This window comes from Typopeltis vanoorti, chromosome 10 (assembly GCF_054136105.1).
Source record: "Typopeltis vanoorti isolate ZY-2024b chromosome 10, IOZ_Tvanoo_1.0, whole genome shotgun sequence".
Lineage (NCBI taxonomy): Eukaryota > Metazoa > Arthropoda > Arachnida > Uropygi > Thelyphonidae > Typopeltis > Typopeltis vanoorti.
Genome location: NC_143558.1, coordinates 19216989 through 19234899, shown reverse-complemented (window position 1 = coordinate 19234899; position 17911 = coordinate 19216989). Strand labels below are relative to the sequence as shown.

General features: G+C 35.8%; 1 protein-coding gene across 3 annotated transcripts in view; it reads right to left on the bottom strand.

Moving 5' to 3' along the window:
• Nucleotides 1–17911, bottom strand: part of flfl (serine/threonine-protein phosphatase 4 regulatory subunit 3 flfl) — a 229579-nt gene that overhangs the window by 143407 nt on the left and 68261 nt on the right. For all 3 annotated transcript variants that reach the window (XM_090399682.1, XM_090399684.1, XM_090399683.1), the window contains one exon: nucleotides 4344–4598. In XM_090399682.1, coding sequence (XP_090255808.1) covers nucleotides 4344–4485 — 142 coding nt within the window. In that variant the 5' untranslated portion in view covers nucleotides 4486–4598. The remainder of the gene's footprint in view (nucleotides 1–4343; nucleotides 4599–17911) is intronic.

Genomic DNA, 17911 nt, shown 5'->3' with positions numbered 1-17911 from the left:
ATTGAATAGCTGTTGTAATAGATATGGTATGAAGGTCAGCAATAAAAAGACAAAGACAATGAAAATAGGCAGAATCATTGAAAATGTCAACTGTGTTGTGAATGGAGAACCTGTGGAACAAGTAAAACATTACAGCTACTTAGGCACAATTTTTACTGAAGATGGAAAACTAAATATAGAAATAGACAACAGAATCAGCAAAGCTGGTATCGTGGGAAGTCAATTGAATAAATTCATATGGAATAAGAAAGAAATTAGTCGGAACACTAAATTAGCTGTATACAAGACTGTGTTCAAACCAATTTTAACTTATGGATCTGAGAGCTGGGTCAGAAGTAAAACACTTGACCAAAGACTAGAGACCGCAGATATGAGAGTCCTGAGAAAGATTAGAGGCGTGAACAGATGGCATCAATGGCAACATCATATTAAAAATGAGGATATTAGGAAAGAACTTGACATTGTCAGCATCCAGGAATGCGTTAGCAGAGCTAATCTCAGATGGTATGGTCACTTAAATAGAATGGGAGAGGAAAGATTAGCAAAACAAGTGTTCTCTGCCAGGTTGGCAGGAAAACGACCCAGAGGAAGACTAAGATATAGATGGATTGATACGGTACAAAGTGCCTTAGACGATAGAAATATAAGATCTGATAATGTTGGAGTCTTGACAAGTAACAGACTGATTTGGAGGAAAATTGTAGATAGGAAGTTAGTAATGATGTAATTTTTTTCATGTAGTACTGTCATATCCTGTACACCCCTTGAGGGTACATGGCAGGAATTTGATGATGATGATGATGAGTAATAATTTTTGATCTTTTTTTTTTTTTTTTTTTCAACTGTTGATCATCAACAGTTTTAGGACAGCATACCTTTGATCAATACTAAGATATACATGGCAAGATTATTTTTAATACTGTCATTCTTGAAGAAAGCCAGCAATAAAAATAATTCCGAAAGACAGCCGAGGTTATATATATATATATATCTAAACATAAATACTCTTTGGAAGTATTCGGATTAATTTGCTCGCTATTGTGTGCAGTAGCACACTCAGGATTTATTCTTCAGGGGGGACGTTGAGTAGACAATTTGAGAATACACACTAAGCATCGTATACAACAGGGGTGTTCAACCCGTCGACTGCAATCGACTGGGGAGTGATTTTTGGTCAATCTCTTGTGTATTCCTCCTTACTTACAAATTTAATTAAAATTGAAAACATAATATTTTATTTATCATTATTTTGTATTATTTTTAATTCGCTTTAAGTGTACTGCTATTGTTTATTTATTTTTCGTTAAAATTGTCAAATCAGTAATTTTCTTATAAGTCCGGGTAAATGAATTAATTTGGATTAGTGAAAGTCAAACAGCGAGCCGAGTGAATACAATTATAAGCAAAGTGTAAAAACTCGATTGCAGCTTAAATATTAAATATTCCAAAGCACATTACATCGATTTTTTACTTAGGTTAAGTCCCATGTGAATATTGTAAAAAAATAAACTTTGTTTGTCTTGGTATAGTTTGTATTATATGTTTTTGTAAATAACTCTTTTGAAGCTAACTGTATATACTGCTTTAATAAGAATATGTTAGAGTGTTAAAAACAAAGGCAATGTTTTTGTTGCCAAAGCTGTACATGGCGGCATTAGAAAGATTGTTATTGAAACTTGTATGTGTGAGAAAGGCCTGCAGGCTCTAAGTGTAAACATCTCCGAAGTCAGTCAGAAAGAGTTCAAACAACTTTCTGTTGGCCGGCAACTTACAATCGAAAGAAAGCGGAGGAGAACCAAAGGAGTGCCGAACTTGAAACTTAAGATGAAAGAGTCATACCGATTCTTTTGGGGTTGCCAAACTTCATGCGAGATCTCAGAGGAGGCCTAATAAAAATGGACAGAAGGGGTCCCGGTTCCAGAATTGCTGTCAGAGAGACTGCCCAGATCCACGTTGCTTGAGAGAGGAGCTTCCCGCTTCCAGAAAGGAGCTTCTCGGTTCGAGACATCACTAGAGAGAGACTACTTCTAGGCCGCGGACAAGGTTTCAAATTGCCGAAGAAAAGTTTCCAGGCCAGGTTAATGTCAGACATTCACCTGTGTGAGTTGTGTTTTCATTACAATTTGATGAATCAAATGACTTCACTAATATTGCTCAGTCAATGGTATTTATTTGCATGGTATTTCAAGATTATTCAAGTAACGAAGAACTTTTGAAAATTATACCATTATTGGGAAGGACTAGGGGAGAAGACATTTTATCAGCATTTGATGAATTTGTGAAACAACACAAACTTCTGCTTTTTTAAACTTGTGTCTATTACTACTGATGGTGCTCCTGCAATGATAGGTAATAAATCAGGCTTCATTTCATTATGTAAAAATGATGACAAATATCCAGATTTTTTAACACACCACTGTATTATTCAGCAACAAATACTGTGTAGTAAAAGATTAAACACAAAAGATGTTTTGGATATTACATTTAAAATTCTATTCGAGGAAAAGCCCTGCAACAGCAGTGCTTTTCCTCGAATAGAATTTTATTCTATTCAAGGAAATTACAGGCAGATCATGATAGGGAACTTCTATTGTACAATAATGTTTGCTGGCTCAGCAGAAGTAAATTTTTAGAAAGATTTCTTGTATTAATTAACGATATAAAAATTTTTCTTGATGAAAAAGGAGATTTTATCCACAATTGAGTGATAAAAGATGGTTGTTACACTTATCATTTTTAGTAGATTTCTGTACGAATTAAGCAATTTAAATTTAGAGTTACACGGTAGAGATAAAAATTTAATTGACATGTTAAGTTCAATAAAAACTTTCCAAAATACTTACTTTTATTAAAGAAAAATATGACCGCGAATTTAGACATCTCCCATATTTATTAAAATTTTTGAACAAAATCAAGAAATGCTTCGCTATGATTTAAAAGAATTTATTCGTGAAATAGAATTAGTTGAGGAAGAAATAAATTCAAGATTTAAAGATTTTAATAAAAGTGAAATGATTGTATCTTTTACCAATAATCCATTTTAAGAAAACTTGAACATCACAGAAATTTCAAATAAAATTAGTGGGCTGTTTGATATAAACCAAGCTGAAGTAGAACTTGAGATAATAAACATTCAGAATAGTTTACATTTAAAATCAATAAACAATGAAGTCATTTGGAAGTATGCACAAGAAAAAATCCCAATATTAATTGATATTGAGCGAAATATTCCATCGTGTTTCGGATCGACATACTTGTCAGAATCCACTTTTTCAAATATGACCATCATAAAAAATCAATTAAGAAACCAAATTAGAAATGATCATTTGGATGATTGTCTGCGATTGGCCACTTCTTCATATCAACTTGACTATGAAAATATTGCAGGGTCCAAACAATGCCAAATTTCACATTAACTTTTTTTTTAATCAACCAGCATTTTCTGTAACTTGTGAGTTTGTAATCAATCTGTTGTTTTTTCTAACTTGGGTTTTCCAAAATAGAGAAATAAATATTTTATTCCAATATATTTGTTATTTTTTTTTGTTGTATTAAAATAATTAAAAGTGATAAATAAATTTTTTTTTAAGTTGTGTATTTTTTTTTAGTTGTTTATTTGTGAGTAATCAGACATCAAGTTCGGGGAACGTGAGCTATATAAGCGAGTAGTTCACCGAATAACTTTTTATAGAAAAGTAGCTCGTGCAGTAAAAAAGGTTGAACACCACTGACATAGACAATAGTTTTATTTTTTGGTCAGGAACAACAAGATAACTCAATTTAAAGATTATCTGAACAGCACTATGCACATAGGATTGACTACTTAATAGCAGCGATTAAGTTTCTATAATGCCAAGTTACTTGGCTGCAACAGATGATTGTGCTTATTAACATATGTGGGAAAGATAAGTTGGCAAGAGACCTATGGGAAATTCAAACAAATGATTATAGCTGTAAATTTCTACTATGCTCTCAGCACTTGCACTGTTTTGTGATATTCAGAGAAAATAGTTAACCATTTGTTAATCACTTCATTCTAGTTAATATTTCTTAAGTTATGAGCAACTTACAGTGATAACTGTATAATGAACACCTCGTTCATATTTAACAAGCCTTGTACTACATAAAAAAAAAAAACCTTCTAAAATATCTACAATAGTAAATGCTTATCTCCCAACCATTCTTTGACATCTGAATAACATAAATACATATGATGTGAGAGAAATTTCAAAATGTTTTTCTTAAATGCAAAATTTTGTTCAAGAGAACTCACAATTAGTGAACCTCATAAATTAATATGTAACTTTTCATTCAAGTACTATTCAATTTGGGAGATTTCTTACCGTCTGATTCTGCTCGAACTAACAAAGACATTCCCTTCAGCCTTTCTACATATGAAGAAGATACATGACCTGTTCCTCTATCATCCCACTGACGATCTGCATTCAGGGCATAGAGTTTCACACGTCTTCTTGTATCTGCCATATTTTTTCTTAATATTTTGTCTAAGTAGTTCCTGCCTAATTTGTCACATCAGACATACTGATGATATTAACAGAAATGTGACCATTCTTCAAGTTGTTGGATAAATTTCTTTTCTATAAAAAACATTAAATGTAAAACAAGGATTAAATTTTGTAATTTTCTAATAAGCTAAAAAACATTATAACAGACTAAATTACTTAATCTATTGATGTATGTATAGATATGTGAGATTTTTTCATCATTCTATGCTTAATAATTCATCATCACCATTGCCTTGCTAAATGAAAGCTTGAAAGTACCACTGTTATTTGATACACACATACCACAGTAAATAACTTTATTTTATAACATTAACAGATGCTCAATTTTACATCTCATTAAACATCCACAGAGCAGGCTGAACAGTAAGAGAACTCTGAATACAATCTAAACAGTAAAATTCATGAATTACAAAGGTATCTTTTTTGAATGTCATCACAAATTGGTAGGATCACCACTAGTGGGAATCAATTAAAAAAAATTCATACAGGATGTTGAATCAATTTTTAGATTAGGCCAATATCATAGGACTTTGGCACTTGCTTTGAATGAACATTGATATTTATAAATGCTATTATGTAGAAGTTTGGTGACCATCTACCTACTAATATTGGGTAATGGCAATTCTGTGTTGAGACGATACTGATTTATGAGGCTTAATATATTGAATGTGGCTCCAATGTTCTGAACATGCTTCTTAACTGATCTTCCAGTGCAACCACAATAAACTAAGTTGGAATGACCACTTTTTTTTGACCACAAGCTATTTTAGATCTAAATGAGATATCCAAAGATTATGGTATGAAAATATCAACAGAAGGTTCTACTAAGGTAGAAGTGGAGGAATTTTTTGAGGCTTTAGAAAAAGCAACTGACACAATGAAAAAGGAAAAGTTGGTCCTTGTTGGGGATCTAAATAGCAGAGTAGGAAATGATTGTGAGACATACAAAAATATTTTGGGAAAATTTGGAGAAAAGAGCAAAGCTAATAATAATAGCAAATATCTGTTGGATTTCTGCTCAGGACATGGACTGGTTATTACTAACACCATGTTCCAACATAAAAATGTGCACAAATTCACATGGAGAGAAGAGGCTAGGAATAAGAAAAGTCTCATTGACTATGTTACTGTTGATAGTGATGTTTTCTCCCTGGTGCAGGACACCAGAGCATACAGAGGATTTGAAATTGGAAGTGATCACTATTTGGTATTGAGCAGGATAAAATTTAATTTCATATTGAAAAGAATAACATGTCAGAAAGTTTTAAAGCAAATAAAAGTTGAGCAGCTCTCAGATGTGAACTGTAAACTAAAATACACAAAGATTATTGAAGAAAAAATGAAAGAGTTTGAGAACAGGAATCAAACCTTGGAGATTCACTGACAAACTCTGAAAAAAACATTGATTAATTCCACCAGAGAATCATGTGGAGAGGTAGCAAGGATAGAAAAATCAGAACTCCATGGTGGACACAGGAAATTAGAGAGGGAGTGAAGGAAAAGGAGAAAGCATATCAAAAGTTCCTGGCAAATAAGTCTGCTTATGCTCTTAGAGAATACAGAGACAAATGTAAGAAAGCTAAACACTGTGTAAAACTAGCTAAACAAAAGTCATAGGAAGACTTTGGTAAGAACATAGAAAATAAATATCAAGAAGGTGGCAAAATATTCTGGAGGTTGTTGAAGAAACTTAAGAATGGAGGAAAGAGTGCTGTAAAAGGAATTAGAGATGATAAAGGTGACATGAAAACGGGAGAAAAAGATATCCTTGAAGTATGGAGTAATTACTTTGAAAAACTGCTAAATGAAACATGCAGTGATGACAGCACAGTGGTAAAAAACAATGACCAGGCATGCAGTCAGGAATACATATCCATACTTGAAGTAGAAAAGGCCATCAAAGGCTTGAAATGTGGAAAGGCAGCAGGAGTAGATGATATTCGACCAGAAATGCTGAAGTATTGTGGTATAAGAGTCTTACAGTGGCTGCACTGCATAGTTCAGAAAGCCTGGACTGAGGGACGAATTCCCGATGATTGGAGTAGAGCTCTCATAGTACCCATATATAAAAATGGAAATAAAACTGCATGTGAGAATTACAGAGGTATTTCTCTACTGAGTGTTCTGGCAAGATCTATGCAAGTATACTTGAGAAATGGTTGAGAAGAATTGTGGAAGAAAAGCTTGGTGAAGAACAAGCTGGATTCAGGCCAAATAGAGGCTGTCAGGATCGATCTTCACTTTATGACAAATAGTCGAGAAAGCATGGGAATATAACAAAGATCTGTATTTAAGTTTTGTCGATTTGGAAAAGGCATATGACAAGGTGCCAAGAGAGAAGCTATTCAATACGCTGCAGTTATATGGTGTCAATGGGGCATTATATCAAGCAATACTTAGTCTTTATTTGAGTTGTAAGTCAGCAGTTAGAATTGAAGGAAGTACAGGAAGATGGTTTAGTGTTACATCTGGTGTGAGACAAGGATGTTCATTATCCCCTCTGTTATTCATTATCTATATGGTTCACATTATGAAGGAAAGTGGTATTAAACATGATATCAAAATTGGAGATGTTAATGTCAGCTCTTTGCTTTATGCGGATGATGTTATACTTCTAAATAAATCCGCTGCAAGTCTGCAAGATTCTCTGACTAAATTGAATAGCTGTTGTAATAGATATGGTATGAAGGTCAGCAATAAAAAGACAAAGACAATGAAAATAGGCAGAATGAAAATTGAAAATGTCAACTGTGTTGTGAATTTAGAACCTGTGGAACAAGTAAAACATTTCAGCTATTTAGGCACGATTTTTACTGAAGATAGTAAATTAAATATAGAAATAGACAACAGAATCAGCAAAGCTGGTATGGTGGGAAGTCAATTGAATAAATTCATATGGAATAAGAGAGAAATTAGTAGGAACACAAAATTAGCTGTATAGAAGACAGTGTTCAAACCAGTTTTAACTTATGGATCTGAGAGCTGGGTCAGAAGTAAAACACTTGACCAAAGACTGGAGACCACAGATATGAGAGTCCTGAGAAAGATTATAGGCATGAACAGATTGCAACAATGGCAATATCATATTAAAAACGAGAATATTAGGAAAGAACTTGACATTGTTAGCATCCAGGAATGTGTTAGCAGAGCTAATCTCAGGTGGTATGGTCACTTAAACAAATGGGCGAGGAAAGATTAGCAAAACAAGTGTTCTCGGCCAGGTTGACAGGAAAACGACCCAGAGGAAGACCAAGATGATATATGTGGATTGATACGGTACAAAGTGCCTTAGATGATAGAAATATAAGATCTGATAATGTTGGAGTCTTGACAAGTAACAGACTGATTTGGAGGAAAATTGTAGATAGAATGATGTAATTTTTTTCATGTAGTACTATCACATCCTGTACATCCCTTGAGGGTACATGGCAGAAATTTGATGATGATGATAATATCAACAGAAAAATCAAAAACTATGGCCTTTAAAGGACAAGATTCATCAAGAACTAAAATAGTAATAGATAACAAGATCTTAGAACAGGTGAATTCATTTAACTACCTAGGATGTACGATCACATATGAAAATGAAAAAGATATAAACGTAAAAATTGCAAAATATTTAAAAATAACAGGTGTAATTAACTCTATATTTAAACCAAACTTAGTTCAAAAACAAACCAGACTAAAAGTATACAATACATTAGCCCTACCAGTCTTAATGTATGGAAGCGAAATCTGGACAATAAAACAAAAAGACAAACAAAGATTAACAACAGCAGAAATGAAGTTTATGAGAAAAACTGCAAAGTAAACCCTATTTGATCACAAAAGAAATGAAGAAATTATGAAAGAATTAAACCAAGAACCAGTAATAGAAAACATTAAAAAATATAAACATAAATGGATGGAACACGTTCAAAGAATGAAAACAGAAAGATTACCAAAACAAGCCATTAGGAAAAAGAAAACCAGGACGTCCTCTTAAACGATTCAACGACCAGAACAGGCCATGCTAGCCCTAAATCCTTGATATGCATGATGATGAAAATGACCACAGATGAGAGAACCCTTGACACTTCTGCACATGGCAGAAGAAGGCGAATCCAGTCTGATAATAGGGAAATCAATCCATTTCATAGAATGAGTGTTTATCATTACACGTCAGAAAATTATCTTTTCTTTTATGAACATTCTAGTTTTTAAAAGTGGTAACTATTTTGCTTGCATAACAGTTGGAAAAATTTACCTATAAAGCACGCGATTTTGCAAGTTGGTGACAAATTCGTACATCCCTTATTCTTTTCCCCTCTTCAACACGAATTGACTCTTCTTGGCACTCTACAAGCTACAGTTCTCTCAAACTGGGCAGAATATACAAGTACGATGGCAGTAACAAGAGGTTTTCTGTGGATTTGTTCCTCAGAAAAGAAACTCATTTTTTGGGGTAATTCTTGGATTGTAACCATTAAAAGGACAGTTATTTCTTGATAGATATTTTTTGAAAGAGAGCTTCTTCAGGAGCAAATTTTATAGGTTCTAGATAAGAAAGATTTAATAATTTCAAATTTCTAAGAAAGGCAGTGAGCTGAAGAGTAATGTATATATTAGCCTGTAAATGCTGGTTCGCAGCAGACAGATACACACAATGAGCCATCATTTTCACATTTAATGAACATATACAGACAGTATATTGCTCTGACAATTCCTTTTCCAATATAATTTTTTTCCCTAGGAAGTACATCATTAATTTTATATAGAGAGGGTTGTAATTCTTGCTGTGTGTGTCTTTCCATATGTTCTAGATAAAAGTTTCTGTGGTTTAGCAGTTCTTATGAACTGCTAAACCACAGAAACCTATGCTACAACTATAAGGCTAGACAAAGTTTAGAAGGTTTGTAGGTCATACTACCCACATATATATTTATGTTACCACACAAAAAGGTTATTACTAAACCTGCAGTACATTTGTACTGTACATGAGCTAAAGACCCCCCCCCCATTTTTGTCCAATTCCAAGTATATGGAATTAAAAAGTAAATGGAAGCATCAATTTTGAAGCTGAAAGGTATAACGATCCATGGAGGAATAAGTTTAATTTCTGTACTTTAAAATTTTCTCAATCATTAATATTTTATACTTTTGATATTTTTCATTTCTAATTTTTGTGTTCTCTTTCATCTTTTCTTGCACACTTTAATATCTTTATATCATATTCAACTGTTATTATCTTCCATGTTCATAATTTGTCGAATTTCTCATTTAATATTTTCATCCTACTTTATTTTCCAAATGCTTTACTTTTCTGTTCACCCCATGTTTCTAATAGCAGTTTTATATATATATTTATACATTCAATATTCAAAAGCCAACTACCATTATGCATGAAGAGAAAAGTTTTTAACCAGTGTATTCTTCCTATACTGACATATATGGCTGTGAAACATGGACACTGAATGCAAAGGAAATTCGAAAATTAAGAACAACACAATTTAGTAATGAAAGAAGTATGCTTGGTATCACAAAAGGAATACATGGAAAAGAAATCAAACCAAAGTCTCTGACATCATAGCAAGAGTGAAGCATCCGAAGTGGCAATGGGCTGGGCATATTGCTCGAAAACAAGATCAGCGACGGACAAAACAAGTACTGGATTGGATTGGATTCCACAAGAGGAAAAATAACCACGACGCCGACCTAAATTACGGTGGATTGATGATATCATCAGATTTGCAGGTATGACATGGAAAAGGAGAGCCATGGACAGAGTTTTGGAGTAATCTTGGAAAGGCCTTCATCCAGCAGTAGATCAACAATGGCTGATGATGGTGATATATATGTATGTGTGTGTGTGTGTGTGTGTGTGTCATCCTCCAGAGCTCACATTAGTGACTATGGGCACAGCAAACCCGAGGTACCTGAAGCTGGACCATGCCTTACATCATGTAATATACACCTGTTATATTATCTGTAGACTGGTCCCTACTCTTCTTTCCCTGTGTATTTCTTTTTATCTTGCTCCTTCTCTCCCCCCCCACCCACAATGCTATCGACAGTTAGGGGTGATTTTTTCCTGTTTTCCTATTTTTCCACCTCACTCAGTGGGATTCTACTTTCTCCCCCAGGTACCTGCCCACCCCCATTTAAAAATGGTGAAGACAAATCTGAACTCAATACTAAATTGGTCGTTGTCAGCAGGTTATCAAGACCAACCAAGTAAAAGTGAAAAATGGAAAAATAAAACACTGCATAGAAAGTACCTTCACAGCATGGAGGACAGTGCTGACAGCAACTTGACCTGGCAATGGTGGAGAAATGGAGCACTAAAGAAAGAAACAGAATCAGTAATTTTTGTAGCACAAGAACATGCCATTAAAACCAATGTTATGAAGGCAAAAATACAAAAAATTCAAGAAGACAGTAAATGCAGATTATTATTATTATTTCGGGTGACTCCAGGAGTCCTTAGACTCATCGAGGGAGGTCCTAAACATCATGTCCACACAACTATGCGATTACATTCTCACAGTATCTATCATACCTTGTCTTGAACTCGTTCACCGTCATAGCACCCACAACAGACTCTGGCAGCTTATTCCACTCATTTACCACTCTAAAAGTAAAGAACCCAGCTCTAACACCCCTGCTAACCACACTCTTGCCCAGCTTCCATGGGTGTCCCCTAGTTCTCCCACCACCAGTCCTGATCTCAAAAATATCCTCTGAATTAATCCTATAGAATCCCTTTAGCAATTTGAATGTCTCAATCATATCTCCCCTCCTCCGCCTATCAACTAGTTTCTGCAACCCACAAATCTTCAACCTGTTCTCATATGGTTCATTCCATAGACCTGTTATCATCTTAGTCACTCACCTCTGGATCCTCTCCACCTCCTCCGCATCAAGAAGGAACCGAGGTGACCAAATCTGGGCACAGTAGTTGAGATGAGGTCTTATCAAGGCTCGGTACAGAGGTACAATAACTTGCTTGTCAAGGTATTTTTCAACAACCAAGTGAGTTGATGAGCTGATTTAGCTACTTTTGCAGTGTGCCCCCTAAACTTCATCTCCCTATCCACCAACACTCCCAAGTCCCTGGCCTCATCAATCTCTTGGAGTACAGTTCCACCAATGTGGTATACTGCTGCTAATCTTTTCACTCCAAAATGCATAACCTTACATTTTGTCACATTAAATTGACATCCATTCTCCTTAGCCCAGAACTCCAATCTATCTAAGTCATCCTGCAAGACTTTGACATCTTCTGCATTCACTATTGCCCTACCCAACTTTGCATCATCAGCGAACAAATGAACTGTTCCACTTAGATCCTTTCCTATATCGTTAATGAACAGATTAAACAGCAGTGGTCCAAGAACAGAACCCTGTGACACACCACTAGTCACAGGCCGTCTTTTGGACTCTACTCCTGAATAAACTACTCTTTGATATCTCTCCATCAACCAACCACCTATCCACCTCACCAACCCTATATCCATTCCCATACGTTGTAGTTTACGGATTAGTATTCCATGTGGTATCCTGTCAAACGCCTTTGCCAGGTCCAGCAGTATCACTGTAAACCCATTTCCCTTATCCAGTTCAGCCGTCACCTTGTTATAAAATTTGAGCAAGTTACTGAAGCATGATCTACCCCTTCACAAAGCCATGCTGTCCCCTGTACAGTATCTCATTTTCATCAATCCATTCCTGTATTTTTCCCTTGACTACTTTCTCTAAGACCTTGACAACGACTCCTGATATGCTGATCGGTTGGTAATTTGCAACCGTAGTCTTGGATCCTCCTTTATGCAGTGAAACTATTTTCCCCCCTTTCCACACCTTCGGGACTAAGCCAGATCTGAGACTCAGATTAAACAACATGGTCAAGGGCACTGATAATTCTTTAGCCACTTCACGCAAGACCCGTGCTGGTATACCATCCAATCCCACAGATGTGTTCACATTAAGGTTCTGTAAGAGACTAGTCACCTCCACTTCATTCATCACTATTCCCGTATAAACTAATGGTTCCTTCATTTTTTCAATGTCACCACCTGGATGATATGCTTTTGCAAAGTGCGTGTTCAGTAACTCCACTATATCGATTGATTCAGTGACCTCCTTACCATCGTCATTTCTTAAAATCATTTTACCGTTTACAGTTTTTTCTTGCTTGCAGCATATTGAAAGAACTGTTTTGGATTCTCTTTTGCTTGCAAAGCTAGTTTCCTTTCATAATCCGCTTTTGCTTTTTTTACCACACTCGTTACCATTCTGGCCTGCACTTTATACCGTTCGTGTGCCTGCAGGTCACCTTTCTCTTTAAATTCCCTCCACAGTTGTTTCTTTTTTCGCAGCTCAAGCTTAATGGTGTTATTCATCCATTTAACCCCTACTTGTTTTACTATTCGGACCCTAGGTATACAATCAGCCATTACCTCCCGTAAATGCTCCTTGACCACTTCCCATGCTCTATCGACGTCCAGCCCTTGCAGTTGTACATGCCATGGCACTGATCCAAGCAATCTCCTAAGCTTGTCATACTTGCCAGCACGGTAATTCCACATATACCCTGTCTTAATCGAAAATTCCACACCTTTAGCCACCTAACCTTATGATCACTCTCACCAATAGGTGGCAACATGGTCATATTCATTACAGTCAAATTCTCAGATGCTATTACCAGGTCAAGCACTCTCACACCACTAGTATTTTCAATTACATGCTGTCTCAGATAGTTATCCCTTATTAATTGAATAAAATCCTTTTCCTTCCTCACATGTGTCCTCTCCTCCTTCCAATCAATGTTACCATAGTTGAAATCCCCTATAATAATTACCCTCCTTCCACTCATTTCATCAATTTGTTTATGCATATTATCTCCACCATCTATTCCATCACCTGGTCTATAGCAGCACCCAACTGTATATTTTATTCTGCCAGTCTCAATCTCACACCAAATAGCCTCAAATGAGCTCCTTTCACTATCCTGCGATACAACTTCAATTCTCCTTGGCTGCAGTTCATCAGCTATCATCAATAATACCCCTCCCCTCATTTTATTCTCTCTGTCCCTCCTAAACACACTATAACCTACACATTCTATCCCACTAACTATATCTTCTTCCGTCAGCCATGTTTCACTAATGCCAATAACCTGTGGCCAAGAAGAGCCAATCAAGGCCAAAAATTCTTCCTTCTTGTTCCTAATACTCCTGGCATTAGTATACATGAAATGCAGTGATCCCTTAGTCCCACCCCTATATTGATAGGTTATTCTAAATGACCCATTCCCATTTTTTGTCCTTAGTGCTGGCTCGGGTACATTATATCCATTCTTACACTCATCTGTCTCACTGATGTCTGTATATCCATTCCCCCCCCCTCCTTGGTAGTTCTAGTTTCCCTGGTTTTGCACATCCATTTTCACTTCATTCAGCAACACTTTTTCCAGTCTCCGCACACCAAGTCCATCCATCTTGTATAAGTCCTTTCGCCCTTCAAACTCATTCCACACGTCCACGAATTCCACACCACACCGTCTGCATAACCTATGCATAATGTCATTTGCAATTATGGCCCTCCTCCTAAACTCCTCTCTGTCATACCGCGGCAACAGACTAACCACTCTAAGTCTGTCACTCTTTTCTTTCGCTACCTTTAACAATACTTTCAAGTCCTCTCTCATAAAAAATTTATCACCTTTCAATTCATTCGCACCCGCCACAATTATTAAGTCTTTCACCCTCTGTTTTTGCACTCTAATACTCTCACTTACATCCATAAATTTCGCACCCGGTAAATACGATTTAGTTACACTGCCATCTATCACCCCTCTTAATAACGAGTCACAATACAACACTCTTTCCTTCATTTCAGAAACTATGCAAATTTTTATGCAAATATATTATGCAAAGAGAAGAGAGAAACAGTAGACCACATTATAAGTGGGTGCAGCAAAATCGCACAAATTGAGTACCGTAAAAGGAACAATAATTTAGCTAAGATAATTCACTGGCATTTATATAAAAAGTACCGGTTTAAAGTATCTAAAGACTATTGGAAGCATAAAGTTGACCAAAAGGTGACTGAGAATGAAAAAGCTAAAATACTGTGGAATTTCAAAATCCAGACCGACAAAAGCTTGGAATGTACTATACCCGATATAATAGTGATTGAAAAAAAAGTGAAAACAAAGGTGTTCAGTATAGCAAAATATCAGTACCAGGAGATAGTCGAATTGACGAAAAAGAAACTGAAAAAATTACAAAATATCGCAAGTTGCAAGTCGAAGTTGAACGAATTTGGCAGAAGAAAACAAAAGTTGTTTCCATAATAATGGGTGCTTTTAGGCACCATCCCCAAAACACTGAAAAAGACATCTAGAAGCACCCGAGTTGGATTAAAAACTGGGCAGTTGCAAAAGGCTGCTTTGTACAGCACAGCATTCATATTCAGCAGGTATTTTAAAAATTCATAAGCACTTGGGTAGGGCTCGAATTAGTGGAATATAACCAGCCTTTTACTTAAGGCTGAGGAAGCAAATCAAGCTTGATTGAATATTATATATATGTAATTATGGACTTCTACTCGGTTGTTGCGATACATTTTTAAAAAATATAGATTTAATGACTTAAAAACCGAACTAACTTATAAAGTTTTTTTATGAGAATAATACAACTAGTTTCGGCTTATAACAGCCTTCATCAGGTATTCATTAAAGGAAGAGAATAGTAATAAACATTGAAGCATCTAAAAAACTGAAAATTACAGGTAAAAATTGCAACACATAATTGAAACAAAAAACGTATGTTTTAAGTTGTTCTAACTGGCGCGCTATTGTTTATTGTGTATGTGCGTGCAGGCTCTCGTGAACGCCAATATTGAATAACTGCAGTATGGCTATCTGGGATGTTATAACTCAAATTGCTGTTTAAGTGTTCAGGATTCAGGATGATTTCCCTGGACTCCACGATTTTTCTTTAGAACTCATCACCACAGCAAAAAGTATTTTCGGATTTATCCCAGCAAACGGAGTGACTTTGGAGATTATCATTAGGATTGTTTGAGGAAAAAACATGACTTGACAACGCAGTTGCACGATCTTTTATAGGAGATGTCTCTCTTATGCTCCTTGATACGTTGTTCAATAGATTTATTGGTTTGTCCAAAATAAGGGATATTGTAATCACACCATAATTTATATACACCTGGATATTTTAGGTTGTGATGAATAGGTTTTGGATGGCTGATAAAAGAACGGATTTTTGGAAGTATGGTGAAGAGCGTCCCGATGTTGTATTTTTTAAGGACCTTAGCCAATTTGTTAGAGACTGTGCTAATGTATGGGATGGAGATGCTACCTTTAAAATTATTATTAGTTTCTGTGGTGCACTGTCTAGGAGGATCTAGAAGAAATTTCTTAATCGTTTTTTTGGAGTATCCATTTTGTTTAAAGATAAGAGATAGGTGATTTATTTCTTTTTGGAGTTCATCCGGTTCATTCAAAAGAGAGTGTGCTCTGTGTCCTAAGGTAGATATAGTTCCAAGCTTCTGTGGTGGGAAATGATGAGAATGACTATGTAGATATCTAGAATAGGTTTCCTGTATATAGAGATTTTTAATCTTTCATAGCATCATGTAATCATTACATCCAGGAAAGGTAAGGCGTTATTTGAATTATAACATCCCAGATAGCCATACTGCAGTTATTCAATATTGGCGTTCACGAGAGCCTGAACGCACGCACACACACAATAAACAATAGCGCCAGTTAGAACAACTTAAAAAATATGTTTTTTGTTTCAATTGTGTGTTGCAATTTTTACCTGTAATTTTCAGTTTTTTAGATGCTTCAATGTTTATTACTATTCTCTTCCTTTAATGAATGCCTGATGAAGGCTGTTATAAGCCGAAACTAGTTGTATTATTCTCATAAAAAACTTTATGTTACCTCGGTTTTTAAGTCATTAAATCTATATTTTTTAAATATACATACATACATACATATACAGGGTGTTCGGGATAAATTTGACAGTTTCGTAAGGAAAAAGAAAATCTTCTTTGTATCTATTAAATTTAATGAATTGACAAAAAAACATTACAGGCAGAGTTAATTACAATACTATCAACAAGATTTACTCAAAATAACCACCATTAGCATCGATCACAGCTTCAATTCTGCTTCGGAACCTCGAACAAGCTGATGCTACAGTCTCCCTGGGAAGGGCCGCAAAAACTGTTTTAATTTTATCCATTAACTGGGCTTTTGTATTACTGGAAGTGCGATTGGTGTCTTTTTCAGCTGCGCCCCATACAAAATAATCCATGGGGTTAAGGTCTGGGGAGTTTTGAGGCCAAACATTTGGACTGGTGAAGTCGTAGAAATTTTCAGACAACCATTTTTGACTTTTCCCAGAGGTGTGGCAAGGGGCCGAATCCTGCTGCCATACATACGGCCTACCATTGGCTACCCTTGTTATCCAGGGCTTGACTACAGTTAGCAACTCCACGAACAAAGCCCGAATTCCAATGCCAGGTTTCTTCAACACCTGTTCCTGCAGATTTGCGAGGAATTCTGCTGTACGAACGCAATCAGATCGTCTGCTAGGGATCTTTCTTCTTGCTACATCCTCGTAGTCACCATTGCAAGTCTCTAGTTCATGCCTGATTGTTTTTACTGTATTCAGGGAGCATTGGGCAGCAGTCGTAATATCCTTATTTTGAAGGCGGGCACGAATCATCATGATACAAGTTATTCTCTTCCATGATTCAGGTGGGTTCCAGCTATCCATCCTTTCTGACATCTTGTATATGAATGAAGAAGGGTCCAAACTTTTAAATGAAGAGAAGTGTGTGTTAATACATGTAACTTACGGAAAAATATAATTAATTATAAATATGTCAAATTTATCCCGAACACCCTGTATATACATATATAGCTCAGTGGAATTGGCACTTGCATCCTCTGCACTAGGCTGCCTGAAGATAGACTTAAGTTCAAGTCTAGTCCCCAACTGGAGGAAATTTTCTAAGCCTTTCTTCAACTGGTTCCTGAATTAGTCAACCTCTGGCACAGACAAGCATTTTTTTTCTCCCTGAAAGTTGGGTTTTTCATCCCATAAACTCAAGAAAATTGACTGCAGGGTCCACATTATTTCAAACAGTAACATATCCTGTTACTGTCATTAAAATGATAGAACAGTTTAAAAATTGTAGAAAAAAAAGATTAGCAATCAGTGATAGCTGGCCCATGACTATCACTAATTATAAGCAGCAACCGATGAAGAGACTGACAAACAAGTGCTGCCATCTCGTTAGTATTAGGTATCAAGAGATGGCACCACTTTTTTGCCTGTCTCTATCTAAACAGAGGTGTTTTGGTA